General features: G+C 45.3%; 1 protein-coding gene across 1 annotated transcript in view; it reads right to left on the reverse strand.

Annotated features, from left to right (window-relative positions):
• The window catches only part of GPAT2 (glycerol-3-phosphate acyltransferase 2, mitochondrial), a gene marked incomplete at its 5' end in the record, with an annotated part of 66,399 nt that overhangs the window by 6,854 nt on the left and 31,604 nt on the right, over positions 1-27,941 (reverse strand). The window contains 11 exons of the mRNA XM_082233615.1: positions 268-345; positions 1,235-1,383; positions 2,310-2,571; positions 3,441-3,511; positions 8,242-8,360; positions 12,020-12,105; positions 12,271-12,381; positions 13,177-13,386; positions 21,417-21,516; positions 23,982-24,118; positions 26,462-26,561. Coding sequence (XP_082089741.1) covers positions 268-345; positions 1,235-1,383; positions 2,310-2,571; positions 3,441-3,511; positions 8,242-8,360; positions 12,020-12,105; positions 12,271-12,381; positions 13,177-13,386; positions 21,417-21,516; positions 23,982-24,118; positions 26,462-26,561 — 1,423 coding nt within the window. The remainder of the gene's footprint in view (positions 1-267; positions 346-1,234; positions 1,384-2,309; positions 2,572-3,440; positions 3,512-8,241; positions 8,361-12,019; positions 12,106-12,270; positions 12,382-13,176; positions 13,387-21,416; positions 21,517-23,981; positions 24,119-26,461; positions 26,562-27,941) is intronic.

Consider the following 27,941-nt stretch of genomic DNA (forward strand, 5'->3'; position numbering starts at 1 on the left):
CAGTGTCTCATGCAGGAAGAGCCCTTTGTGGGCATAGAACTGTGGCTCTTACGTATTCCAAGAATAATCCTTTTTGCATGCAAGAGGGGAACATGCCCACAGTTTTAAATTCAAGAGAGGAAAATAAGTGTACCCCGGTGATTAGAAGTTTGGGAAACCCAGGCAAAATATTATCATTCCACAAGGCTGAACTCATATGGTGTTTAAATGACACACTCCTCCAATTTCCTCACTTCCCCACACACCTATCCTGCAAGCTTCTCTTACCTCCTCAGCAACCAACAGTCCACACTGGATCAACTTGTCGACAGCAACCTGGCAGTAGTTATACAGAGACTGGCAAGGCTAGGGGGAAGCAAAAGCAAATCAGCAGGACCTTCACTCTCTACTAGCCCAAATGAGAGACGAGAGATGGGGTGCAGCACACACCTCCATCCTGGGCAGGCATGACTATATTCAAGAGGGTCAGCTTGCCTCTCTGACGTGTTTCCATGATCCTGCATTTCTCTTCTCTCCCCCCGCTCCTCCTTTTTTTGTTACTAATTAGTGGTGATGCACAAGGTCCCATCCAATTATAGCAAATCACCTTTAAATAATATTTGTCTCAATGGGGGCATTCTGTATCTGCAATGGAGAATTCATACAACCAAGTGACCCTGGTATAGTATGGAGCAGGAGTGTGTAAGATTTTCCAGCAATGGCCTGCAGGAGATGTTCCAGGGACAAAAATGGGAAGAGCAATGAATGCTACTCTTACTGTAGGCTACATTCCAGCTATGCAAAAGCAAGACGCTCACACACACACTTCCCTCCCTTTCCATTCTCCAGCCAAGCAAGGAATGTGAGGAGTCATCACAGTTTAAGGACACACATTCCAGCCCAGGTAAAAGTCACTGAAGGAGGTGTAGTGCATGAAAACCAGCAGCTCAAGAGAACCAATCAACACCTGCCAAGAAAGAAAGGCCTTTGCACAGTGGCAGTAGGCCATCAGAGCAGGGCAAGGCAGGCTGCTTGGCAGAGAGTTCCAGAGCCTGGGTGTGGCTATGGGAAAAAGCCCTCTTCACCAAGCACAACTCAGGTGTTGGTGGGACACAGAGAAGAGCCTTTGAGGAAGATCACAGCAGGCAAGAAGGTTATCTAGGTGAAGCATCCTGCTCCATAGCTCTGCAGGCTTTGCAGGTGGGGCTCGGCAGGCAGAGAATGGCCCTTTCGAAATCACAGAGGGGCTCCCTACCTGGCATAGGAGGAAATCCCTGGGCAGCAGCTGGACAAGCAAGAGAGTCTTGTTGTGGAGCTCTTCCTGGGCCAGGACCACATCCCTGAGCTGCTCAGGGCTTCCCAGGTAGGGCAGCAGCTCCACCAGGAGGGCATTGGCAGCACAGACTGCAGAGAGGAGTCGGGAAAACCATTTAGCATTTACTTGCTATGTTTGTCTCATTCCACAGCAGTTAAATTTAGTGATTTAGAAGAAGATTTGTGATTTGGAAGAAGCGGAAGGCCTTGTGCAGGATGTACCTTAATTGTATTGTATTGTACCTGTATTGTTCCCAGAGAGAGCTGCTTGAGAATTCAGGTCTGGTCAAAATTTACCTGTTTGCTTAGAGACAGTGATATGCCTGTGGTTTTCAAACGCTTGTTTAAAGAAGTAGGTGAAACTCCTTGCGAAAGACCTGTCCTTATTACCCAAGTTACCAAAGTGTCATCTTTGGTGAAACACTTGTTTATTAAAAAGCAAGATATAGCAGGCATGAGAGTGTGCACAGTATGGAGAACACAGCAAGTCCTTTCCCCCCTTTTAAGTCACACACGGCAATTACTTTGATAGCTACGCATGGATGGGTGAATGGGTTTCTAATAATTACTGCAGTAAATTAACTTCTGTGGATGTATTGGCAAAGCTGAGATATAGCCCCAATTCCTTTGGCTCTTGATCTCCTTGAAAATCTCAGGTTTGCACTGGGAAATCCCCCAAAATGCTATTGCTAGCCTTGACCAAGGCCACCCACATCTTTTTTCCTAAGCTGTGCAGCCTTGCAAAATTTGGCACTGGGTGGGGGACCACCAATGACCTTGCACAAGCAGGGCCAGGCCTGCAGTAGAGACTTGAGAGAAGGGGAGTTGAGGCATCAAGAGAAACTTCTGTTATCTTACAATCTGCAGCACTGTGAGCCTTTTTCTCATGTACTCTTGGTGAACTTATCCCTAAACGCTGAGCCCCCTCTAGACCCCTCCTCCCAAACTATCTCAGCTAATTAGAAAGGAATCATTCAATCAGGCTTCCTGTGAGCCTGAGGAACCTCTAAACTCACCTCCGACCGCTTCCTGGATGAAAACAGGCAAGAGGGCAGTGCTGTGCTGGCTCAACTCTGTCATGGCTTCGTCTGTCTTCTTGAGAACCACCACGACATCCCGCCTGGGAAGGAGGTAGAAGGAGATGCAGTGCCGCAGCAGGAACAGAGCATGAAACACCACATCATGCACCTGCCCAGAAAACCCCACATCACAGTTGCGCAGCAGGATCTCCTCAGTGAGCCAAACAAAGTCCTGCATCAAGTGGGAAAAGAAGACGCCCTAGCAGAGGACAGAAGAAGATGTTATTGTGATGAGGTAAGGAAAATCCCAGTGAGCACCATCCTTCAAGCATGCTCTTTAGAAGGCATAGATTGCTTGAGAACAGCCTTCCCCAACCTGATGCCTTCAGGTATGTGGACCTCAACTTCCATTCATCCCAGCCAAAGGTTGCCAGGCATGATAGGAGTTGTGGTGTACAACATCTGGAGGGTACCAGGGTTAGAGAAGGCTGCTTTAGAACACGTGCATATTGGATAAAAGTTTTTACCCCTCTCTGCATCCTAAATGGGAACAGAACAAAGGGGGGAAAACACTGCTGTCTTGGTTCCCATAATATTCAATTATGGGAACCAAGCACTGCAGCTACCATTGCCAACACCAGGAAGTTGGTTTTATGCAGATAACAGAACAGCAATACCTCAGCTGTGGCCCTGTAAACAAGGATCCATTGACACACTGTATGGCAGCACACCTAATAAGGCTACTGACTGTACAAATGAGACAGAAAGACAGTTTCTCAAAGAGCTGCTTTGTGATTGTGTGTTTTATTACATGCACACACTGCATTTTAAGATTTTACATGTGTGTGCAAAACCTAGACTGGTAAAGGTTCCTCATGCTCTCCCCCATCTCTGTTACCCCATTTATAACATAAGGAATAACCACAGCCTCTCCTTGCAAGATCTTTGGATCTCTAAGACCCTTATCCCTGGGGTCTTTGAGGTAAACAGAACCTGAAGTTTGGCAGAACCAAGTCCAGCTTCCCATCATCCCCAGAGGTGCCACTAAAAAGGGTCAAAAGTCCCCCGTTGCTTCAGGGATACTTAAGAAAATGAAATCCTGGATCCAGCTCCTTTTCACATTCTTACCTCTTTGTGTTTGTGCAGCAAGAGTGCAGACACGATCTGTACAGACATGATGGCAGAACAGGATACGGCAGCTAGAGGAGGAGAGAGAAAGAGAGAAGAAACCACATGGTGAGCTAGTGCCTGTGATTCCATGTGGAAAATGCTGCATGTTGAAAATACGGTGGGCTGGTGAGCCAGTAAAATGGGGCCACACAGCATACTGCATTTACTGTTGCCAAACCACATCTACTCAGTGGGACCTTGTGGGTCAGGTTGTCAGAAAAGACAAGGAGACTTGGGCAATTCTAGCCAGTGGTCAGCCTGTAACCCTTCACTTCAGGCTGCAATACAAAGGAGCATAAAGCACTCACCTTTTGTACAAAAGAACCTGCACCTGCTTAACAACAAGATAAAACACTGGAAAGAGGTTGCGGGGAGGGGGGGGAGTGCTACACATAGCATTATATTAACTCTCTGTCATTATAAAAAAGGAAGCCAAATTCTGTCTCTTGCATAAAGTATTAAAATTAAACACATCTGCACAATCTATTCTCCATAATATAATATGAAAATGTTTATTATTTTTTCATTCAATTATATCCCCGCAACTCTAATGGCTCTCTGTATCACTGCAGATCCTTTTTACAGATAATTGTCTTTTTTGAGTTATTTTGCTTCTGAGAAGAGAAAAGGCACCTGCTTACTCAGTGAATATCAGATATGACACCAGAGAGCATATGCTCACATGCAGAGATGGAATATCCATACAGAAACACTTCCCACCCAAGATAACTTGGGGAAAGCTTTGTATCAGGAAAATCACCCAACTAAGCCATGGATAGGATTTTGTTTTTAAAATGAGGCAGGTTGCCATTTCAAAATATCTTGGGCTCCCACCAATTACCATGGGGCACAATCAACTGGGAAGATCTCCTGTGCAAACCTAATTGAAATGAAGGGAATGTTGTGCACAGATGAGCAGGAGGCTCTTGTGTAGCACCCACCCGTTTCAATTCATGTAGGACAATTCTTTGGCAGAGTGCACCCAGTCCACATGGACCTGCTTGCCTCCCATAAGAAGAGCCTGCTAGATCAGGGCAATGTACAGTCAAACCTCGGTTGTCGAACACAATTCATTCTGGAAACCCGTTCAGCTTCCGAAACGTTCAACAACCAAGGCGCGGCTTCCGACTGGCTGCAAAAGCTTCCTGCACTCAAGCGGAAGCTGCGTCCGACGTTCGGCTTCTGAAAAACATTCAAAAACTGGAGCATTTACTTCCAGGTTTTGGGCATTCAGGAGCCGAAATGTTCCAAAATGGAGCCGTTTGGGAGCTGAGGTTTGACTGTACCATTAGGTCCATCATTCTGTTCTCACAGTGGCCACCCAGATGCCCCACTAGGAAACCTGCATGCTGAATTCAACCACAAATGCAACCTCCCCTCCTGTAGCTTCCAAGCAAGTAATATTCAGAAGCATTTCTGCCTCCAACTGTGCAGGCAAAGCATAGCCATTGTGGCTAGCAGGTATTGATAGCCTTCTCCTCCATGAATATGTCATCCTTTCAAAGCATCCATCCAATCCTTCATGCTGGCCAAAAATCTGCTACCTCACTCTGCATCTCATAACGAGAGCTCAAAGGCATGGAAGTTTTCCTTGTCTCTAAATGATGTCCTGCCACAGGCCCACCATTCAAGCCCACGAAGTCCAGAGCCACATCCTCCCTTCTGCAAATGTGCACAATAAGGCAGGTGGCCAAGTCTGGCTGGTGGAAGAAGAGTGGGGGTTGATCCAAATGGATCCTGCAGCCAAGGATAAAACAGAAGTCATGAACGAGATGAAGATGGAAATTGAGCACTGCAGGAGCTCTGGCTAGCAGAGAGGAACTTGAAAGGGCTGCTTCCTCTGCAGGAAAGTTCACAGCTCAGAAGAGAGGCCTTTCATTGCCCGCTAATTGTGCATGTGGTCCTGTCATCCAGATTTCCTCCAACCTTGTGTCCAAATGGCAAGACTAAGGAGGAGGGCATGAAGGGGGAGGGCTTCAAAAGGGTCAGAGAGAAAAATCAGTGATGGGGCCCTCAGGCTGCTCCTAACATTTAGGGAGAGGAGAAGAACAAATCAAGATAACTATCTTTTGTTAAAAGATCATCTGCAAAGAGACAGAACAAAGCAAGTGTAGCTTGTTGTTATTCTCTTTAGTTGATTCAAAAGAGGAATCTTCATATTCTTTTCTTCCACAGTTTGTTTAATCACCCTAATTTTTGAACATTGTAACTATTTTTCCTCGCAGGGGAGCCGCTCAATCCTCTTAACAATTTTGGTTGTGCTTTTCTGCACCTCTCCCAACTCCACAATGTGCTTCTTGAAGGGGGATTATGATTGCAGGGCAAAATTCTGCATTACAAGAAGACGTACAGGAAGATTGCACTTGGTGGGGTGCCTGAGCTGAAGAAACTGATTGCAATGGGCCAGTTTCTGTTCTTGGCTGCCCACCCCCTTGGCTGAGGGAAGTGCCTCAGCAAGACAGGTTTTTCCCGGGCAAAGCACTCTTTTTCCAAATCATAAAGCGAGGGCGGGGGGAACAGACACACACGCTTGTGAGCCATTTGCAGAAAGTCACGCAGCCTGTGCATTAGCGAAGACAGAGCAGTTCAGGTATTATACTAAAATAACCAATAATTGGAAAGTTACATCCACACTCTGGGAGACGAGCAATAAACTAAAAAAAACACACCTTGACACGTGAGTTGAATATTTTATGTAACTGGGAAGGCTGTGACTGCAACTCAGAGCAACCTAATGTGATTTGCTGCTCGGCAGAACCTTTCGGTTACCCAAGACACAGACAGAAGGCTACCCGAATTGACACAAGTTCACTTGTCCCTTCACATTCTTTTGGATTAGGCAGGCCGCCTGCCCTCGTGAGCCTGGGGCCACGGAGGAGCCCCATGGGCCACCACTGGGGTCACACTGACCTTCAGGGGGTGCTCTGAGTGCCTTCTTGGAGGACAGTGCCACAAAGAGGAGTTCCTGACCTTCTCCTGGCCTCAAAGCTGGGAAGTGTTCTTGCACTGCACTTTGCCAAGTCCTCAGGGCATCCCTGAAGCTCAGCATGACACAAGCACGTCCTCCCCAACTGAGAAGCAGAGGAGAGTCACGGAATCCCCACCAATTCTGGATGATGACCAAGGGCCTCCCTATGCCAAGGGAAAAGAGGCACTTCTTAAAATACTCTTATTTTGCTTCAATGCCTTTGATCTGTCCCCATCTTTCCAAATATTATTCTTCAGCCTCCAAAGGAAGCCCCTTTTCCTACTGCTGCCACAAAGTACTCACGGCCTCAGCTGCATCCACAGTTTGTGCCACTTCTCGACCAGTCTGAGGCGGAAGCTAGCAGCCTGCATGTAAGCATCTGCCTGCAGGCCCATCTGTGAAGAAGCCACTTCCTTCTCTCTGCTTCTGCCATGCAGACAGGGACAGATGGCACACCTGCCAAATGAGCAGCACATACAGCCAGCCACTTGCGCCAGGAACACTACACGGAAATCCTCGAAATAATGTGCCAGAGCTAGGCTAAGCAGAACACCTCGGCTAGCCACTTACCTGTGCTTCCTCAGCCTCTGGTTTTTGGCAGCACCTTCAGCACTGCCTTGAAATTTTAAAGCCATCACCTGGAAGCTGCACTTATTTAAATAAAGATCTCTGTGCAAACAGAAACTGGGAGTTCCTTCAAAAGCCTAGAACGGCATTTCCCAAACTTTTTATATCCAACACTCCCCCCTCCCAAGTTAAAACTGGAAACATGGTGCACCCTTGCAAAAACAGCATCTTTTTACATTCAATCCCCTCTCTCAGTGGCAGCTCCTAAACCAGGCTTCCTCAGCCTCGGCCCTCGAGATGTTTTCAGACTACAATTCCCATCATCCCTGACCACTGGTCCTGCTAGGTAGGGATCATGGGAGTTGTAGGCCAAAAACATCTGGAGGGCCAAGGTTGAGGAAGCCTGTCCTAAACTATCACCCTCCCTACAGTGTGGCAGGCCCAGTGCCTTTGCTTCTGTCACAGGACAGCGAAGGTATTTCATTTTGTGGGACGCACCTCTCATGCTGAATCTATACTGTCCTGGTTTTTGCTGGAACGGTTTTCCAACTTCCCCTTTTTAAAATTACTGTACACTGTATTTCTGTAACCTATTTAAAAATATATACTGAACGAGGCAAGGGCAGCTCATGTGGTCCTTCTCTCCCCATTTTCTCCTCACAGCAACCCTGTAGGTGGAGCTGGTAACAGGGAATGACAGGCCCAAAGTCTCTCAAGGAAGCTTTTTGACTGAGTGGGGATTTGAATCTTGGTCCCCCCATCATAGGCCAGCCTTCTAACCACTGCATCATGTTAGCTCCAAAGTGTGCAAAAGTAAGTATTTCCTGCCCTTGGAGGAGTGCCCACTTCTCATGTTATCTTTCTAGGCCTTTCTTCTGAATGAGATGGCAAACCTGGCAAAACTCACGCAGCAACATGAAGGGCTGCCTCTTTTGGGGAAGGGGAGGGCATTCTGCTGTGTTCACAGCAAGAATTATCTTTAAATTGTATCTGATGCACAAATGCAGCAGAATGATGCCCGGCCACCCTGCTAAGCTTAAATGGAAGGCCAGCCCTGAGCACAGACGCATTCAGAGCCACAGCAAACCACCTCCTATCAGGATGGGCACCTTAGGCTCATGTAGTCCAAAGCAGAAATTATCAATCACTGCAAAGGCTGTGAAAGAATGGCTAGGCATCTGCCTTCTCAATAAAACAACCATCCCAGACAAAATTACTACTCACCGCTCAGTGTGTGTAGGCCCAAATTGTAGACCAGTATTTCCTCTTCTGTGTTCAGAGCTATGATGCCTTTAGACCCTGGTGACCATTGTTCCAGTTTCTCACAGTCCAAAATGCTAGAGCTAGGAAGGTGGGCAAGGGAAGGATGATGGGGAATGAACAGTTTTTACAAAAACAATATCACAAGTACAGATGTTGTTGCTTCCACACACACCCTGGGCTAGTAGTGTTAATCCTTTATCTATTTATTAACATATTTTTTTATCTCACTCTTCCTCCAAAGGAGTTCAGAAAGGCATAAGCAGTTGCATACACATACACACACTTCATCCTCTCAACAACCAAATGCAGTAGAGTAGGCTAAAAGGTGATGACACCCAGTGACCCTCACTGGTGAAGTGGAGTTCTGAACCTGGATCTTCATGGTCCCACTCTGACACTCTAGGTAGAAGTGAAAGGGAAAGGACCCATGGAAGGCTAAGTTCAGGACAGACTTTCAGTCATGTGGCCAGCATGACTAAACCACTTCTGGCGCAACGGAACACCGTGACGCTGTTTACCTTCCCGCCGCAGTGGTACCTAATTATATACTTGCACTGGTGTGCTTTCAAACTGCTAGGTTGGCAGGAGCTGGGACAGAGCAACGGGAGCTCCCTCTAGCAACACTTGCCTTGTATTCCTTAGCCACACCCACTTAACACCACCAATTTTGGCCATGCCCCTTCTTTTAAACAGATTCAGCAGTACCTCTTGAATAAACAGACGGTTCCAAGACCTGTGGCGTTTTTTTTTGAAATTAAGCCATACATTCCACAGTAGCTTCTGAAACTTTTAAAGCAGGGCTGGCGAAGCTAAGGCCAGGGGCATGGATGTGGCTTTCAGGATTCCTCCCAGGCCACAACCCCTCAGCAGACCTTTCCGGCGGCCTCCACAACCACTTTTGCCTGACACATCCCTTCACTGTGGCAAGGCTTAGAGGATGGAGAGGGGTGCCATAGAAACTTCTGGTTTTTCACGACTGGGCCATAGCCTACAGTACAAAAGGTAAGAAATGCATCTGTTGCTTTGCCCACTGGCATGCAGCCCCCAGAAGGTTGCCCCTGAGATAATGCAGCCCTTGGCACGAGAAAGGTTCCCCACTCCTATTGTAAAGCTTACAGAGGCCCTTATTGCTAAGGCAGCGCTCCCATTACAGGCTTTCAGCATTGTTTTCAGCTGGCACACACCACCAACTAAAGCAGACATTGTCAGAAAGGATCATGAGGGGCTGCCTTTACCAAGTCAAACCACTGGTCCATCTAGTTTAGTAAACTGCCAGGGTGGGCAGAAGGTGGGCAGGGATCTACGGGAAAATTGTTGGATGATTTACTGTAGACTGGCAAAAGTTTCTGTCTCCCAGCAGTTTAACTGACTCTTAAATTAGGCTATTCAAATCTCTTTATCTGCAGCAGTTCACCTGTAGATTTGCATATGTAGGGTACGCCTGCATATAAGTAACTGGCTCCTCCTGAGCCTCCCACCCTTCTATGCAGTTGTTTTTGCCACTGATGAATGGGAGTAACTTTGTTCTGCTCCCACATTTGCTCCTGATTGCTGCAGGCTGAGGGGGCAAAGCCTCCCATTCTAGCAGTTGACACCATAATAACATTAAGTTATTAAGCCTGTCATCCACACAAGAGCGTTCTTGGAATATTTGACCCTGGTCAAACCATTGGTGGACAACTGCCAATTTTTAACTAGCCAGCTGACCGGCAAGCCAACCTAATTATAGTTTATATTAAAGGCCTGTGATCTTAGCTGTCCAGAGTCTGACAAGAAGCCAGAGGTTTTCCATCTTGCTTGCTAAAAGGCTTACAGGATGCTGAAGCTGTAATTTCTGACAAGTACGTAAGACCTGCTGTTGGTTGCAATCAAAGTTTACTTCTGCTGGGAATTTGGATGCTAAAGAGATATTATTCTAGCTGTTCTTGCAGAAGCTATTGTTATGAAGAAATCTAAAATCTTCCTGAGGTCATGCACTGATCAAAGGTATCAAGAGACAATATGAAGCTATAGTATCCTTGTTGAGCTATTTTTTGTTAAACAGTTCAGGATTCTTCCACTACATCCTCACATAAATATGTGAAGACCCTGGTCAGCAGAAAACATTGCTCAGCTTCTGACTCAGAAGAAGCTTATTATTTGTCACTTGCTAATTTGTGACTTTTGAGTTTATTGTTTGCTTCCTGTAAGCTTTTACATACCATTTCAACATGTATCTTAGAAGCAGACTTATGGGTCTGTAAAAAAATGGCTCATACTTGTCTCATCTTCATGCCCTTAAGATCTCTGAGTAAGTTTCTGATTCTCTTTCCCATCTAAAAGGAGGGAACCTCATCACTGTAAAATGAGCAGCCAGAAGACTCTAGAGTCTAGACCAAAGCGTGACTCTGGCCTGGAGCACCTTAAGACCCCACCACCCAGCAATTAAGCTATGGGGTGGGGAGATAACACTAGGAAGCAGGAAGATATCCTACTGACCCCAGTGGGAGCTTTCTTCCTAAGCTTAATTGCTCCACAGAGGGGTGTTTTTGTCAGCATGGTAGCTGGGGTGCGAAGGTTTAACCCTCCTCTCCCCATAGGCTGTTATGCCAACAAACACCACCCCTTTATTTCTGCCCCTGCCCCATATACCCACACACCAAAGAGCATGTGATCAGGATTAAATGTACATAACACTGCAAAGCAGCCTTTTTTTTTTGAACAGTCCATTTAGTTTGGTGAAAAAGGTCGCATCCACACCATACATTTAAAGCACACTACTTCCCCCAAGAATCCTGAGAACTGTAGTTTGTTGAGGGTGCTGGGACCTGTAGCTCTGAAGGGTAAACCACGGTTCCCAGGATTCTTCAGAGAAAGCCAGGTGCTTTAAATGCACAATGTAGCAACATGACAACACTATATTTAAAGGTAAAGGTACCCCTGACCGTTAGGTCCAGTCGCGGATGACTCTGGGGTTGCGGCGCTCATTTCGCTCTATAGACTGAGAAGCCGGCGTTTGTCCGCAGACAGCTTCCAGGTCATGTGGCCAGCATGACTAAGCTGCTTCTGGCGAACCAGAGCAGCGCACGGAAACGCTGTTTACCTTCCCACAGGAGCAGTAACTATTTATCTACTTGCACTTTGATGTGCTTTTGAACTGCTAGGTTGGCAGGAGCTGGGACCGAGCAACGGGAGCTCACCCCGTCGCAGGGATTCGAGCCGCCCTAGGCTCTGTGGTTTAGACCACAGCGCCACCCGCGTCCCAACACTATATTTAGATGGACCCAATTGGAAGGACCCCTCCCAAGGACTTTATATGTCTCCTAACTTGGATTTTCAAACAGTTTGCTGACTGTGTGGGCTTTTTGGATTTCTTGTTTGCCAACTCATCCCATGGTATGGCAGCCCCCAGCCCTGCCCCAAATTCCCACCCCCAGCAGGAAAGGTCAGTTTCTTTCTCCTTGGGGACTGCTTTATTCTCCTCTGTATTTTGCCACATAACCTTCGATCTCTTCAGGATCCATATTAAAGTCAGCTCAACTTTCTCAGTAATGGGACATGTGTGCTGAGGCACAGACAGCACATGATGGCATGGAACAGTGCATGTTTTTGACTTTTCTCAGACACCCCACTACCACCACGGCTCAAAAGAATTTCACTTGTCTTACAAGTGACATTGAAAGTCAAGTTTTTGCCACACCTTGATTACACTTCGTAGGCCTAACCTTTGTCGGCCACCACAACTCTAGAGCTGAGTTACCGTTTTCCAAGTATTTCTGGTAAGAGGAGTTCCTCCAGACACTTTCCAGAACTGCTCTGCCTGAAGAGGCTGTTTGCTACATACTCCTAGGCAGAAAGGAAGAGAAGCCAATTAAAATGCCAGCCATTCCACCAGAGGATCCATATTAAAGTCAGCTCAACCTTCTCCACCAGAGGTTTGGGAAGATTTGTCACTCCCCAGCAATTCTCTTTCTTATCCCACAAGTCTGGGTTGAATGTAAAGGGGTCTACCCGCAAAGAGAAGGGCTGAGCAAAATCAACCCGGACATAGCCCCGTTCTCCAAAAGCAGCTCTGCAGATGGTCCACAGGGATGTCCAGAGGCTGAGGGTCTGGGTGGGGCTCTGGGAAAACAGAACAAGTGTTAAAAATATTAATTCAGACTTGGTTGACATATGCAGCAGAATCCTAAATGAGGAGAGTTCTGTGTGCACCTTCAGGTGTGTGATCAATTATTTTTAATACTCATTAAGTAAAACAAAGACTGTGCAAGTAAAGAGAGAGGTTCCAGACTACCGTACTTGACTCCCAGATATACTAGTTTTCTACTTGCAGCAATGTTATATATATGTCCGTGTGTGTGTGTGTGTGAAATCACTCAAAGTCACTTCATGCTGGAAGCCATAGCTATGACAGCTTGTTCCACAGATATATCCAGAGCACCTTCCAGTTCTATTTGGCTGGGTTAATTTCCAATTTTGCTGCCTGGATATGTCAGGTCCTGGTTCACAGGAATGGACAAACATGAAAAGTACCTTTAGAAATAAATGGAGAAATCCAGCACTTTTATGTAGCAGGGATTGGGCACCAGTGACTCCACACACCTCCCCTCCCCATCCCCACCCCCTATCAATGATGACTGAGCACGGCTCAGTGGGCATGGAATATAACAGCAAACTCATTCTTCAAGTTTTGATCCTTTTGTAGCCAAAATGGTGCCAAACACACAAAAATAGGTAAGGGGCAGTATCAGCAGACCCCAAACAGGAGTAGTCCACATGGAATATTTTACTGCAGGTCCCACTTGTTCGCTGTAAATGATGATGATGATGATTACCCTGCCCATCTGACTGGGTTGTCCCAGCCACTCTCAAGCATGGATTCTCAGCTCCTCCAGACCCAACCACAGCAGTTCTTACCACTTTCCCCCTGTAACCAGAGTCAGGAGCCACATCATAGGAGATTCCAATGGGCACAATCAAGATGTCAGGGACAGTGCCTGAATGGAACGCACTGAACACCAAGCTCAGCCACTCCCTGCTGGAGGCAGAGACCTGTGGTGCACCAGCAAAGGCCTCTTCCAGGAAGATCAGAAGTGGTTGTCTACTCCGGAGAACTTCCTCAACATACTGTGGGGGGAGAGAGAAATCCCTGATCTCAAGCACCAAATTAACAGAAGCATGTTTACTGATAAATTTTAGTTGATGATGCGTGCCAGAACAAAATCAATTTTTGATGAATATATATTTTAAATATAAATAAAATTCTATTGGCATGCAAAAATTGGACACAAAATTCAGCTGTCTGAGAATACAGTATAAGCTTTCCTGTAAAAAAAAAAAGCCCTTATGCTTGTGAATATATTATTGAAACTGTGTGGGCAACATCTGCCAAAATATCAGATGCTAGAGAGATAGTGCAATAAGATTTCCACTGGGTAGGGGCAGGGTGTCAGTACTCCTCTTCATAGCTCTTCACTCTCCACCATGACCGGCAAAATCCTAAAAACAGGCAGGATAATAAAAATTGCAGAAGCAATTCTGTGTATTCTTTCAATTTGCATAATTTACAGAGGCTGCAAAGTCCAGGCTGGAGCAGATGAGACTTTTTCACTTGGGGTAATGGTGTTGGGAGACAATGAAAAAGGAGAAGAATGACATCATGCAAGTCTGTTGAATAATAAACTGAGAAATATTCTCTCTCTACTGCAATAACATTTTTCCTACAAGGGCCGACATTGATGCTGAAATGCAGCATCACCTGAGCTCTGCGAGTGCAGCTTTTTCCTGACTGAAGTACAGAGAGTGTGAGAACATTCGCACGGAAACCAAAATGTTTGTTTACAAAGCTATTGTACTACCAACTTTACTGTACGCTTGTGAAACACGGACCACTTACAAACATCATCTCCAACTCCTCAAAAGATTCCATCAACAGTGTCTCCCCAAAATTTTTACATATCACTTGGGAAGACAGGCGAACTAATGCCAGTGTATTGGAGGAAGCAAAGATCACCTGTGTTGAAGCAAAGATTCTTCAACATCAACTTTGTTGGACTGGTCATGTTGTTCAGATGCCTGATTATCGTCTTCCAAAGCAACTTCTCTATTCCTAACTTAAGAATGGAAAGCATAATGCCAGTGGACAACAAAAGAGGTTTAAAGACACTCTAAAGGCAAATATTTAAAAATGTAGTATAAACACTGACAACAGGGAAACACTGGCCTGTGAGCGCTCCAATTGAAGATTTACCAAAGGCATCGTGGATTTTGAAGCAGCACAAACTCAGGATGAAAGGGAAGAAGAGTTTGGATTTGATATCCCGCTTTATCACTACCCGAAGGAGTCTCAAAGCGCTAACATTCTCCTTTCCCTTCCTCTCCCACAACAAACACTCTGTGAGGCGAGTGGGGCTGAGAGACTTCAGAGAAGTGTGACTGGCCCAAGGTCACCCAGCAGCTGCATGTGGAGGAGCGGAGACGCAAACCCGGTTCCCCAGATTACGAGACTACCATTCTTAACCACTACACCACACTGGCTCCCTAAGAGTCTACCGCTCTTAACCACTACACCACACTGTGAGAAATGAGCTAAGAGGGAGGCACATTTGGCAAATCCTCATTGTGATCTGCCCGGAAACCTATGTCCCCACTGTGGCAGGATGTGCAGATCCAGCAGTGGCCTCCACAGTCACTTACAGACACACTGTTCAGATCATGCTCATGGAAGACATGGCTTTGGCTACGAGTGATTGCCAAAGAAGAATTATTTAAGAGCTACTAAAAACACACAACAAACTGGCAGAAGGTTCAGCCTGACAATAGAACGCCCCCTGCATGACTTAAACATAGTGACAGCCACTGCAACAGCTAAATCTGCAGTATACTTCCAATTATTAGCCGCTGGGGCAAGCATCAGGACAGAGCTATCTCTATCTTGCTCTGCTTGTGAGCTTCTTGAGGGCACCTCAAACAGTGCTTTTCAGTCAGAGTGTGCCAGAGCAGTTTCAGCACCTCTCAAGTGGGTGCCATTGTGGGCCAGTGCTCCCCCCACACACTTTTTGCCTCTACCTACTTCTAAGAAGCCCAAAATGAACATTTCAAGTCAAAACGGAAGATGTGAGTCCACACTTTTTTCTTAAAGAACTACGACTCCACCTAGTTCCTAGCCACTCCTAGCCTCCCACGTGGGCTGTGAGCTTCCCAGCCAGGCCTCTACCATTGCAGCCACGGGCATCTGCACGAGGGCCCTTCCAAGATGCCCCAATCGTCCACCTGCATCTAAGAGAGAGAGGGAGGCGGGGGCACATTTCTTTGACTTGCACCAGAACCAGGGGCACCAGCATCTGCTCTGGGCTGTTGCAAGTCGCCTAGTGACTTGCTGTAACAACTGCATAGTGTGTTCCAGCACCTATTTTTCTTGGGGAAAAAGCACTACCTAAACACTCACCATTTGGAGATGAGCCCTTAATTAGATGGGACATCTGCCTGACCTTATGCACCAACCAACTTTACAAGTAAGTCTTCATGCCAAGCAAATAGGAAAAACACCCATTTCAAAAATATCAAAGCAGTTCAGAGCCCACGACATGAACACACAATTCAGGGGTTCAGCCGATACACAATTAATGAAACAGATGAGCCTGTTGCCACATGGAAGTGCCAACATCCACATGGCTCCGGGGCGAATGAAACTGCAGTAGGAGATAGACTGTGCAATGGGGCTGCGGCTGCTGGGGCTGCTGTGAGTGGGAAGCGATGTTTGTGCTTTCCCCAAAGGTGTCTGGCAGTGGAGGAAATTATAACGACAATTTGCAAATGCAATTGTCACTTTCTGGCTGAGGAAGCAAGCTGTGCAGGTTTTTAAACCTGCTTCCCCACTGAACAAAAAGATCAAATTGTCTTTTGTGCTTTTCTGAAGAGACCATGCATGAATATCACTAGTCTCTTAGACACTAAAGGCTATTCTGTGTTCTCTCATCAGGCAAACATGAGCAAAGAAAAATTGACTGCCCCCACCCACCCACCCACAGCAGAGATTCAGATTCACCAAGTCTCATTTCAGCTCTAATGAAGCATAATACTGTAGCTAGATACATCATTTGAAGAAGAAGAATCTTTATTTGCATCAGCCACTAGCCATAGCCATAGCCATAGCTATAGCCATAAAATAAAATAAAATAACATGTACTGAAGATAGAGGTAAAAACTTAACTATACAAAATACATTCTGGAGGTTTCCATCAATAATCAAATAATAGATCTTATTCTAATTGCCCCTGCTAAAAAAATTGTGGTTTTTACTGTCATCTGATTATCTTGATCTGCTAGATGAAAGCACACAGTAACAATGGTTGAGCGACCTGGTATGGGTAGTAGTAGAGGGGTAATAACCTCACTCGTCAAATCTTTATAAACAGTGCAAGCTAATACTGCCATCTTCACAGGGACACAACCATTTTTCCAGTGGAAGTTTTTGAAATTGACCCTCAAGTACAGCTGAAGGCACTATATTTAATCTTCTTGCATAAGTGAAAGCGTACCTGTATTTTGGAATTGTTAAATTTTCCAAATAGGGTGCCAATGTGTCAAAATGACTAGGTGTAAAATAATCATACTATGGACAAAATTTCCTTCTCGTGGCCAAATTATTCTGTCACTCAATAACATATAGGCCCTGTCTAATTAAATTATTTGCTTTACTGAAGCCCAGTGTTAATAACTGTTGTGGTTATAAACCAGAAAATTAAAGCTTTCGGTTGATCATTTTAGTCCAATCTTGCGATACTAAGGGTAGTAGATCGTTGGGGTTTAAATTTAGCCGAAGCCAATAATTGAATGTCCTAACCTACACCAAATCTGTAATTCAACAGCGAGAAGATTAGCCTCCAAGAGCAATGAAATATTTGGAAAACAGGATGGAGCAGAAAAAGATTGCCTTAGGAACTTAGACTGAACAGCTTCCGTAGTTCCAAGGTGAACGTCTATCCAAATCTGAGCCCCATATAATAACTGTGCTAGGGGTTTAGCTTAAAAAACTTCAGGTGCTGATGGTATGTGATTGCCACCTTTTGTATGGAAGAAGCGTGTCAGAATTCTGGTGCTTTGAGACGCTTTTCCTTTGCATATTTCTGATGTGTTCCCCATGACCCTGTTGACTGAAAAATAAGGCGGATGTATTTAAAGACTTTAACTTGTTTGAGCAACTGATTATCCATATACCATCTATGGGCCCTATAGTTTCTTGAAAACACCATGACTTCAGTTTTCTTGTAATTTCTTTCTCAGTAGCCTGAGAATGCCCTCATCAATCTTTTTAGGCCCACTTTTGTTTAAGACTGCATCATCTGCATATAATAATATAAAGATGGTTTTTGTGGCCGATTTAGGGGCATGATACTCTGGGGATGTTAAACTCTGGACAATATCATTTATATATAAATTAAACAGTGCGGGAGCTAGGATACAACCTTGCTTAACTCCCTTTGTCACTGGTATGGATTCTATGAGCATTTGTAGAGCAGCGCACTATCAGCACAGTGTTTTTATATAAAGTTTGCAGCAGCACGTACAACAAAATAGTGTCCAACATTCAAAAACCCCTTCAGCTTGCATTAACTAGCCACACACAAGGCATGCAAGCTCCACCCCCAGTCGTTCTTAGACTTCTTCTTGGTTGAGCAACACAGCCAAGCAACACAGTTGGAGCCTCCCTCCTCCCTGGCCGGCAGGGAGGGAGGGAGAGGAGCTGCTTCCTTTGAAATTTAAGGGACATCATTTAAGGGACATTTAAGGGACATCCATCAATAAGGGACAGCAGCGGGACATGGCGCTGGAATAAAGGACTGTCCCTTCAAAAAAGGGACACTTGACAGCTATGGACCCAGTGGCGGAGCGTCATGCTTCGGCACCGGGTGCGGAGAGCAGGCGGGGGCAGGACTGGCGCATGTCCTGGGGGCGGGGTGCCCAGTGCAGGCGGGGGCGGGGCAGCCGTGATGGCACCCTGGGGATTGCGCTGCCGGGGGTGGTGCACTCCCCCTGCACTCCTCTTCCTCCGCCAGTGGCTAGACCCTCACTGACCCTACCGCCTTTTGTTGAGGAAGTGGCTGTCAATGAGCGACATTTGTATCCGTTAAGCATTACAGAGTCATTGTGCCTTGTTTCTTGTAGCAGAATAATATCAAATTACTCAAAATAGTTCATCAGCTTTTATTATTCTGCCTTGAATGCCAACCAGCTATGTTCCATGACATCAGTTTTAGCCTGAATTCCTTTAAAGCTCTGTGCTGTCGCTTCCCAATTTCGTCTAAAAAAACGCTTCCAATCAGTGGGAACTCATTCAACAGTATTAGTATCCTTTTTGATTCTCGAGAGAGGACTACCTATTCCATTTGGAGCTAACTTCTGATAGCTCAGCCACAGCATCAGGATTGTCCCTCCCCATATCATATTCCTGGGGGGGGGGGATGAGTTTGCAGCTCTGCATCTATACACTTCAAAGTTCCTCCAGTAGTCCTCTTTTTAACTATACATTTTGGAGAAACAGCTTGTGGGCAAAAATGGGTTTTCATCAGGCATTTAGGAGAAGAAAAAGTAAGATCAATAGATTTGTGATGTTCTGGTTTCAGAACAGAAACTACTTAACCATAGCAATTAAAAAAGCCTACAAATTGAAGGCTCAGAGAGTTCTAAGACAGCACAATTTGCTTGAGTAAGGCCCCCAAATCTGACTATAATGAAAGCTAAATTCTGCAAGGTCATTGTAGGCAGATGGAATTAAACCATTCTACAAATCATTAAATATTTGACCTAAGATGTAATATTCAGCACATACCAACATTTTAATGGATCCACTCAACCCACATCCTTACAAAGCCAGCATAGTTGTGTGAATTGACTGGCTATACCCTAGCTACATTTCAGCCACATTCTTAATGGCCTAGGCCACACAGGATATAGGAACCTGTGTAATATTCCCAGACATGTCCTGATCACATTTAAAGTAAACTTAACCACATGCCCATTCATTTGTAATGCAAGCATTACAACAGCATGCTCACGCACGTACGTACGGAGCACTGATTGCAGACATTCCAACAGTAACAAGCGAATGGTCCAGGACATGCATTAAGCGCTTTCCATGTGTCAGTCCTACTTGAACGAGGGCTTCCTGCATGGGTGCATTCTGCCTTAACCACTGAAAATTCTAGAGCTCCCTCAGAGACAAGCGGAGAAGGCTGGAGAGCATCCTAGGGAAATAGAGAAGCAGAACCACTGGCCGCCTTTCTCTGCTTTAGCAGCTCAATGTCCCAGCTCCAGCCCCTGGGGACAATTGGCTGCTAAAGGAGAAATAAGCAGAGATAAACCTCCAGCTTTCTCTGCCTGTCTCTGGGGAAGATTCAGAATACTGAACCATCAGAACCTACCTTAGGACTAAATTAGATCTGATCATGGATCTTCCATGTCACACCTCCTTTAGTTAAGTGCAACCATTAAGTGAGGGCTTTAAACCTCCCCCCCCATACACATACCATTTCCCACCCCCATTTAAACGACCCCTTCCAAGTTGAAATTAGCTTCTAGGAGGAGCGAAAGGGATTATTCTCTCCTCTGCCCCAACTCCAGCTAATATCAGCACCAGAAGGCAGCACTGAAACCCAGGAACCTGCACACTTTGTGTATGTGTGTTAAACCCACCTTCACTAAGCAAAGCAGACACTGCCCCAGAGACAGTATGTTTCACCTGTACACACAAAGGTGAGGCTTAGATGCTCAACAAACATCTAGTACAGCAGTAAGAAACTGGTCCCCACCTCCCTCCCAAACATAGGCGCCGACTCCATGGGGCTTGAGGGGGCTCGAGCCCCCTCAAAAAATTTTTTGGGGGGGCTCAGCCCCCCCAATAATCTCGGGCGGGTGCCCTTCCAGCAGAGCGCCGCCGCCGTCCCCCGCCTCCTCCTCACCTGCTCCTTCGCCAGCCAGCCAGCCGCGCGCCCTAATCGGAGGCACTGCCGGAAATCCCGCGAGAACAGGGGAATCCCGACTGGCCACACCTCCCAGCCAGCCAATCGGCTGGCTGGGGGGGCGTGGCTTGCCCTATTTAGGGCCGGAGCCACTTTATTTGCATATTCATGAGCTTATTTATTATTCATGAGCTTTCCCGGGCCCCCCCAATATTTTTTCTAAGTCCGCGTCCCTGCTCCCAAATATCTGCCATAAGCACCCGACTGCCCATCTCGTAAGTGCTCAAAATACTACCTGACGTTCACACCTACTGTTCCATGTTATCCTCCAGTAGCTGGGTGCCCCTGGGCTGCAAATTATTCACCCTTCACATCACCCAAAATGAAGATGGGGTGCATTGTGCTACTTTGGTCTTCCGACGAGCATATTGAAGACTCAATGCAATTCTGGCACTTATGTGGAAAATGTAGCTTGCTAGGCTAGTTAGCTAGTTTCCTCTGTGCTTTTATTTTGTCTTGTACTCTGTGTATTTCTCTCACTCAACCTTCCTTCCTCATTTATTAAAAATCAAGCCTTTTGTAATTCATACCCTGGAGATTGACTGATTACTTTGGAACACCCTAAGGAATGTCTCCCAATACTACATGTCCACAACAAGGTTTTGGCATACAGGGACTCAAGGGAGAACGAGCTGAACATTTCTCGAAATGGAGCGTCAACTAGCCATTTTCCAGTTCACAGGTTAAAATCCCTGAACTCTCCAGGCAGCTATTCAAGCAAAGAGAAGGATACCAGGAGATCCACACTAGCACCTCCTACATCACATTTAGCTTACTAATAGTTGTTGTAGTTGTTATTATTTATATGCCACCCACCTGACTGGGTTGCCTCAGCCACACATGGCCACTTTTGATGTGGCAATATGTAGCCAAGCCTCAAAGCCAGAATGTGAGGAAACATCACCTGGTCATTCACAAGATGAAATGCTGTTGTGGAGCCCGTGAGAAAGTCAATGCAATATGACAAATTGTCACATTAAGTGGCTGCTGGTCAAGTGTTCTTAGAAGTGACTTCAAAACTCTCAGCCAAGTCTCTTCCTCCTCTTCCTCCCCTCAGCACCAACACCCACCCCCAGTGCTCACAGCCCATAGCAATCAGAACTTCCCTTCCTTCCAAAGATCAAACACTAAACTTACTGAAGCCAAAACAGCTCTGGAGAGGCCTCCTTGCTCACTGTCCCGGGCCTGTTCCACTCCTTGCGGCAGGAATACCCCTCCTAGAAGCCTCAGCAGGGTTCTGTACAAAGAGGAGCAAGAGCAGGGCTGGTTTATTAAGAGCCTGGGTCCTCCACACATCCTACTGTGTAGGAACAGGATTTGGTCTGTGGGATGCAACTTAGGATGTTTAGGGAAGTTTTTAATGTCTGATATTTTATCGTAGTGTTGTTGTTATCGTTGTTGTTGTCGTCATCATCATTAATTCTCTTGTGAGCCTCCCAGAGTGGCTAGGGAAACCCAGACAGATGGGTGGGGTATAAATCATAAATTGTTATTATGATCCTGTGAGCCACAGTCATCTTTTTCTTTTCTTTTCTTAAAAGAATGCAAACAAAATTCTAGCTGTGGAAATCAGCTTTGGTCACATCTACATTCAAAGCCCTTTTTTTTACCACTTTCCCCATCCTGGAAACCATAGTTTAAGTATTCTAAGAGTGGTGAGGAGAAGCCCCCCAGCACCATTAATAAACCGCAGTTCCTAGCATTCTTTAGGGGAAGCCATGATTGTTAATGTGGTATAAGGGTGCTTTAAATGTATGGTGAGGATGTGACCTGAAAAATATGACAGCAAGGAGGTCTTCCAGCAGCTTTAATACTCTGCATGATGAAGAAAAATATGTGTGAAAATAAGAACGTGTATATGTTTTAAATAAGTTTGCAGGGCCTTTTTAGAGGAACAGAATAAAGCATATCTTTATGCAGATTTTTTCAATTTTTTAATGTTATTAATAGATTCGTGATGGGGTGGGGGGACGCAAAGGTCTGGGTGGAAAGAATCATATATCCAAATCTATCCAGCTGGAAAACTTAATTCCACAAGTTCATTGTGGGCAGAACAAATTATGCAAATTCCACAAATTATTAAAATATTGTTATTTCATTTAATAAGACTTAAGAAATCTGATTTATTAGACCCAAACGGCACTCAGCATCAGCAGAAGTGGTAAAAGCTTTTTCAAGACAGAACCACCCACACTAATTGCAAAACTGAGAACAGGTGGAAGGGAAACTTCCATAAGGAATCAAACTGAGGGGCGGGGAAAGGGGAGATAATCAGAAGTGGGAAAGGCCTCGCTCACAAACACTGCCAGCGTCAGACTCTTCAAACCTTTCAAACCCTGATGGCAGTTGTTGTTCCCTCCATGGCTTGCTGGGGATGATGGTAGTTGTAGTACAAAACAAATGGAGGGCACTAGGTTGGCAACTGTACAATTGCAGCCTTGAAAGCCAAGCCTCTGTAGCTGCATGGGGGAAACTGCACTGAGGGGGCAGTTGGGTTCCTTTCTGGGCTAAACCTCAGGGTGAGGTGGCGAAGCAGACTCTCTCCCTCCATTCTCCCACCATGGACTTTTCTTTTCTTAACAGAGTATCTCTCCCTCTCTCTCTCTCCACCACCTAAACTCTTTCTGGAAGGGAGCCCTGTCAGATGGCAACCAAGACAGGAGGCCACCTGGGTGAAGAGGAAAGGGAAATTGCCTTTCCAGACCAAGAGGGAGTTCATGTTTCGAGCATAACAACATATTGGTCAGATTCAGAAGTTGCCTTTATTGGGAAGATATTGGGGTTCCATACTCAATACCTTGTAGGTTAAGCCTGGAATGGCCAAATAGAAACTAGACGACAATTATCAGGGCGCGTTTTTAGGTATTGCAATGCTGATGCAACACAACCTCAACCAGCAAGTAGCTGAGGGGTGGCACCCAAATATGAGGAAAAGCACAAGCAAGCAAATGGAAGCAAAGGGGCAGCTATGTCCATCTATGGCAATACTTGCTTCGACTAGTTTACACTAGTTTAAGCACAAGGCATAGAAATTTTGGGCTGATCCACACTTCCTTTTGTCCTGCTACTTTTCCCCAGGAAAAACCGCTCTTTAGTGCTCAGAGCAAAAAGGCAACTCAGGTTTTCCACGGATTGCCATTTGTTCCGACCTACTGCTAAGAAGTGGGCTTTCCCCTGGAAAGGAGCAGGGCAAAGGGAAAACCATTCGGACCCATGCTTTCTAGGCACATCCAAGGGTATAGGAAGGGGAGTGCAGTCCGCCCCGGGTATCATCCTTGAGGGGGTGACAAAATGGCCAGCTGCTGGGGGCAGCACTTACCGTGGGGCCTGGCCTGCAGCATGCCTGAGCCACACGTCTCTCCTGGGAGTTTACAGGCTTCCCCAACCTGTTGCCTCCTCCCAGATGTCGGATTATGACTTCCCAGGTGGAGGACACCAGGATAACAAAGGCTGATGTCATTTTTTCAGGATTCAAAACAATTCAAATATATAACCTTAACAACCACCCTGAAATATGTATTTCAAGTCAGGGGCCGAATGAGAGAGTGGAGGGCTTAGCAAATGGCATATTGGAATGAAACCAAATCCAAATACCCTTAAGCAGAAGCAGAAGTGAAAGGGGGGGGGGGTGAAGAATCCCAGAAAAATGTGTGAAAAAATATGTTCTCATATCTCAAAATGCACTCCAGATTGAAATCTTACCTGCACTTTGAAGGATAGGTTTTGTATTCACAAGTGACCCTGGGTGTGCCTAGGCCCTGTGAGATGAGAATGAGCTGAAGCAACAGCCTGTCCAACTGAGATTTGTGGGTTGATAAAAAGACCATAGGAACATGAGGCTGGAGGCAAGAGAAAAACAACAGTCCTAAGCAACAGCAGACATACACAATATACCAAAGAGGGCACAGTGCAAAAGCTTCATGTAACAAAAGAGGCATCAGAGCATCCGAAAGGCTGGGGGGGGGGTCTGGCTCAGGAACCACACATGGCTCATGAACAGTTAAAATAGCATAAGTAGGGATAGCAAAATAAAAGCTTCCTTTTCTTCTGAAAAGCAGAAAGTATGCTTAACAGTGTAAAAAAACAAACAAACCCAATACTTAGCACTTGAACAGATTTCTATAGCAGCCTTAGCCAACCTGTTGCCCTGCAGACATTTTGAACTACAACTTCTGAGCTGGCTGGAACTGATGGCAGTTGCGCTCCAAAACATCTAGCGGGGTAGGCAAACTAAGGCCCGTGGGCTGGATGTGGCCCTATCGCCTTCTCAATCTGGCCTGTGGACAGTCCAGGAGTCAGCGTGTTTTTACATGAGCAGAATGTGTCCTTTTATTTAAAATGCATCTCTGGGTTATTTGTGGGGCACAGGAATTCGTTCATTCCCCCCCCCCCAAAAAAAAATATATAGTCTGGCCCACAACATGGTCTGAGGGACGGTGGACTGGCCCACGGCTGAAAAAGGTTGCTGACCCCTGATCTAGAGGGCACCTGGTTGGCTCCTCCCAGACATTCTCTTAGCAAACCCTAAAGAAGCTTTGCAGGTCAGCATCATGACCCTCATACCACAGATGTGAGGCTGAAATGCTGTGACTGGCACCAGGCCAGCAATACCTGCAATGAAACCTCCAACATAAAAGCAAGAGGAATAAAGCCCATATTTAGCTGGACTCAAAGGTTAGGTACTCAATGATCAAGAAACTCAGGAATGCACATGAGCAGCTTTGGGATTTCTTTAGTGTTAGCAGAGAGAAAGGACGGCATACAATCTAGAGCAAATTCAAAGAATGTTGCTATTAGAATTATGGTATTGCCTCTGGAAAAAGATGGGGGGGGAGGAAAATGGAAGGTCCTAGAGCAGGGTTTCCCAAACTTGGGTCTACAACTGTTTTTGGACTACAACTCCCATCATCCATAGCTAGCAGGAATAGTGGTCAGGGATGATGAGAACTGAAGTCCAAAAACAGCTGGAGATCCAAGTTTGGGAAACCCTGTCCTAGAGAAAGAGATTGGGATACCATTGTAAACTGAACAGGAAATGGAACTGAAAACATGGAACTGGACATGAACTTAGCAGACATATAATGAGAAATAAAAATGGAATACAAAAAGTGGAATACAACAAGAAATGGAACTGAACATACAGAACTGGATATGAGCAAGTGGACATATACTGAAAAATAAAAATAGTATGGACTCAATGTGTGATCACAGTGAAGAAGCTTTAATATAGACATGGATGGAAAAATTTAGTATTATTCAATATGGAGCAGTGGTGGTGGGAATTAATAGAGGTAAAATTAAAAGAAAGAATATGGTTAACATTTATCAATAATAGAGAATCTATCCTGGGCTTTCCATGGGAATGGAAATGAATGACTGAGACACCTTAACATTAAAAAAAATGTTTAAGAAAAAGTAGAGAAGAAAGATGCTTGCATGTATTTTTTTTTGCTAAGGTTTTCTTTTCTTTTATCTTATTTTATTTTTCTCTTTCTCTTTCTTCTTTTTGTTTCTACTTCCCCACTCATTATTTCCATATTTTATTTTAATTTTTGCTTTGCTCTTGCTTTTATCATCTACTCTGAGTTAATGAGATTGCACGCAGATGAACAACAAAAGAAAAAGAAAAAGGAATGCACATGAACAGGAGTCTTCAGAGCAAGAGGCAACATGGCACCCACTCCCATGTTGTTCTAGCATCCTACCAAGCCCATTTGCATTCCCAAAATATGGTTCTCACATTATAATTTCCCCTCTACAAGGTCAGTTATACAAGCTTCATTAACTTACTCAATTTGGGAGGAGAAGAAGAAGCAGCAGCAGCGTTCGGATTTGATATCTTGCTTTATCACTGAAGGAGTCTCAAAGCGGCTAACATTCTCCTTTCCCTTCCTCCCCCACAACAAACACTCTGTGAGGTGAGTGGGGCTGAGAGACTTCAGAGAAGTGTGACTGGCCCAAGGTCACCCAGCAGTTGCATGTGGAGGAGCGGAGACGCAAACCCGGTTCCCCAGATTACGAATCTACCGCTCTTAACCACTACACCACACAAAACTAACACTCTACTTTGCCATCAGTTTGGGTGAGGGTCTGGAATTTTGGAGTGACACGTTAATGAAGCTATCGGTACTGTTGGGAATGGGAAACCCTCTTGCATCCACCCAGGAAACAGCATCCCTTACCACCTCAGCAGCCCTGCGCACCATCTCCAGTTGCCCATTGTGGATTATCACGGCAAAGAACATTTGATTCAGAAGTTTTAGCAGAACCCAGTGGCTGAGCCTGAAGGTAGAGGAGAAGTGGGAGTGAGGTTAAAAAGCAACCCCCAAAGCAACAAGGAAGCATGCAAGCATTACTACAACTCTTAAGAGGCTCCAAGGGGCATGGGAACATAAAATCAAAGCCTTTGGGGGGAGAGGTGAGAAAGGCAACCTTCTTCCAGGGTACTTTACTGGTTTCTGGGACAGATTATTATTGCCACTATTCAACCCTTTGAGCACCTAACAATGTATAGAGATTAAAAATACAAGCCAAGAATCTGTGATTTCTTTGACACAAAAAAATAAGAAAAATGAAATTATCTGAAATGCTACAGGTTTCTGCTTTCTGATCTGATTTAAACGAGGAGGGATTTGGCAAGGTCCCAAAGATGGTCATAGCTATTGAAAAGTTATATTGTCTATGTTTTATGCATTTCATAACTGCAACAGGAAATCTAAAACTGCACCCCCCCAAAAAAAAACTTTGACTATTCCCATTAAGCTGAGCAGCTCCTCTCTCTTTCTCATCAAAGACTACCTTCCCCCCCGCAAAGCACTACGGTTGGCAGCACCCCCACCTGCAATCATGCCAGACAGCTCATTCCCATCATCACTCCCACCCCGTCCAAATGGGGAAAGAGAACTTCTGAGCTAATCAGCCCTTTCTCTGAGTTAACTGCATGCACTCACTGCCGCTGCTTTTCCTATTAGTCCCTAACTTGTGTTAATTTGAAGCTGATGAAAGGTGCTGGGTTAATAAGAAGCCTCTTATACACTGCGGTTTTCATCTGTAGGTTTCAAAGGACTTCCTGAAGGAAGTTCGCTGCCTCTCTCTCACCCCCTCACTTTCTTTTTAAAAACCACAAGCCAACGAGCAAAGATTTACCAAAAGATCATTGATATAAGGGCGGGGAGGGGGGGAATCTTGCATCAATCCTTTCCCAGAATCTCCCAGCCGTTTTAAATACACTCAAGGGTACTAAATCAAAGTACTGTACAGTTAACATGGAGCTGATTTCTTTACCATATATATACAGGGGCTATATGGCCCAGTTGCTGTGGTTGTATTGTGATTTGTTTTTAGCTATCTCTTAACTGTGCTTATCTACAGTATATTCTTTTTTTTTTTTTTTGCATTTCATTGTGGTTTATTTATCAATGTGGTTGTTGTTCTGGTTGTTGTTGTTTTTTACTTTATGTTGTAATCCACCCTGACATCAGTACTGATGAAGAGAAGGCTATAAATCATTTAAATAAATAAATAAAATATAGGAATCCCCCACCCTTTCCTCTAATCTCTTGCTAGAGGTTTTCACAGTCACCAAAAGATTCCCTCTCTTCCTTAAAACAAGTATCAAAGTCATTCAACAGCACCACTGCAAGGTCAAACAGTAACTGCTGA

This window comes from Podarcis vaucheri, assembly GCF_965113315.1.
Source record: "Podarcis vaucheri genome assembly, chromosome: 7".
NCBI lineage: Eukaryota > Metazoa > Chordata > Lepidosauria > Squamata > Lacertidae > Podarcis > Podarcis vaucheri.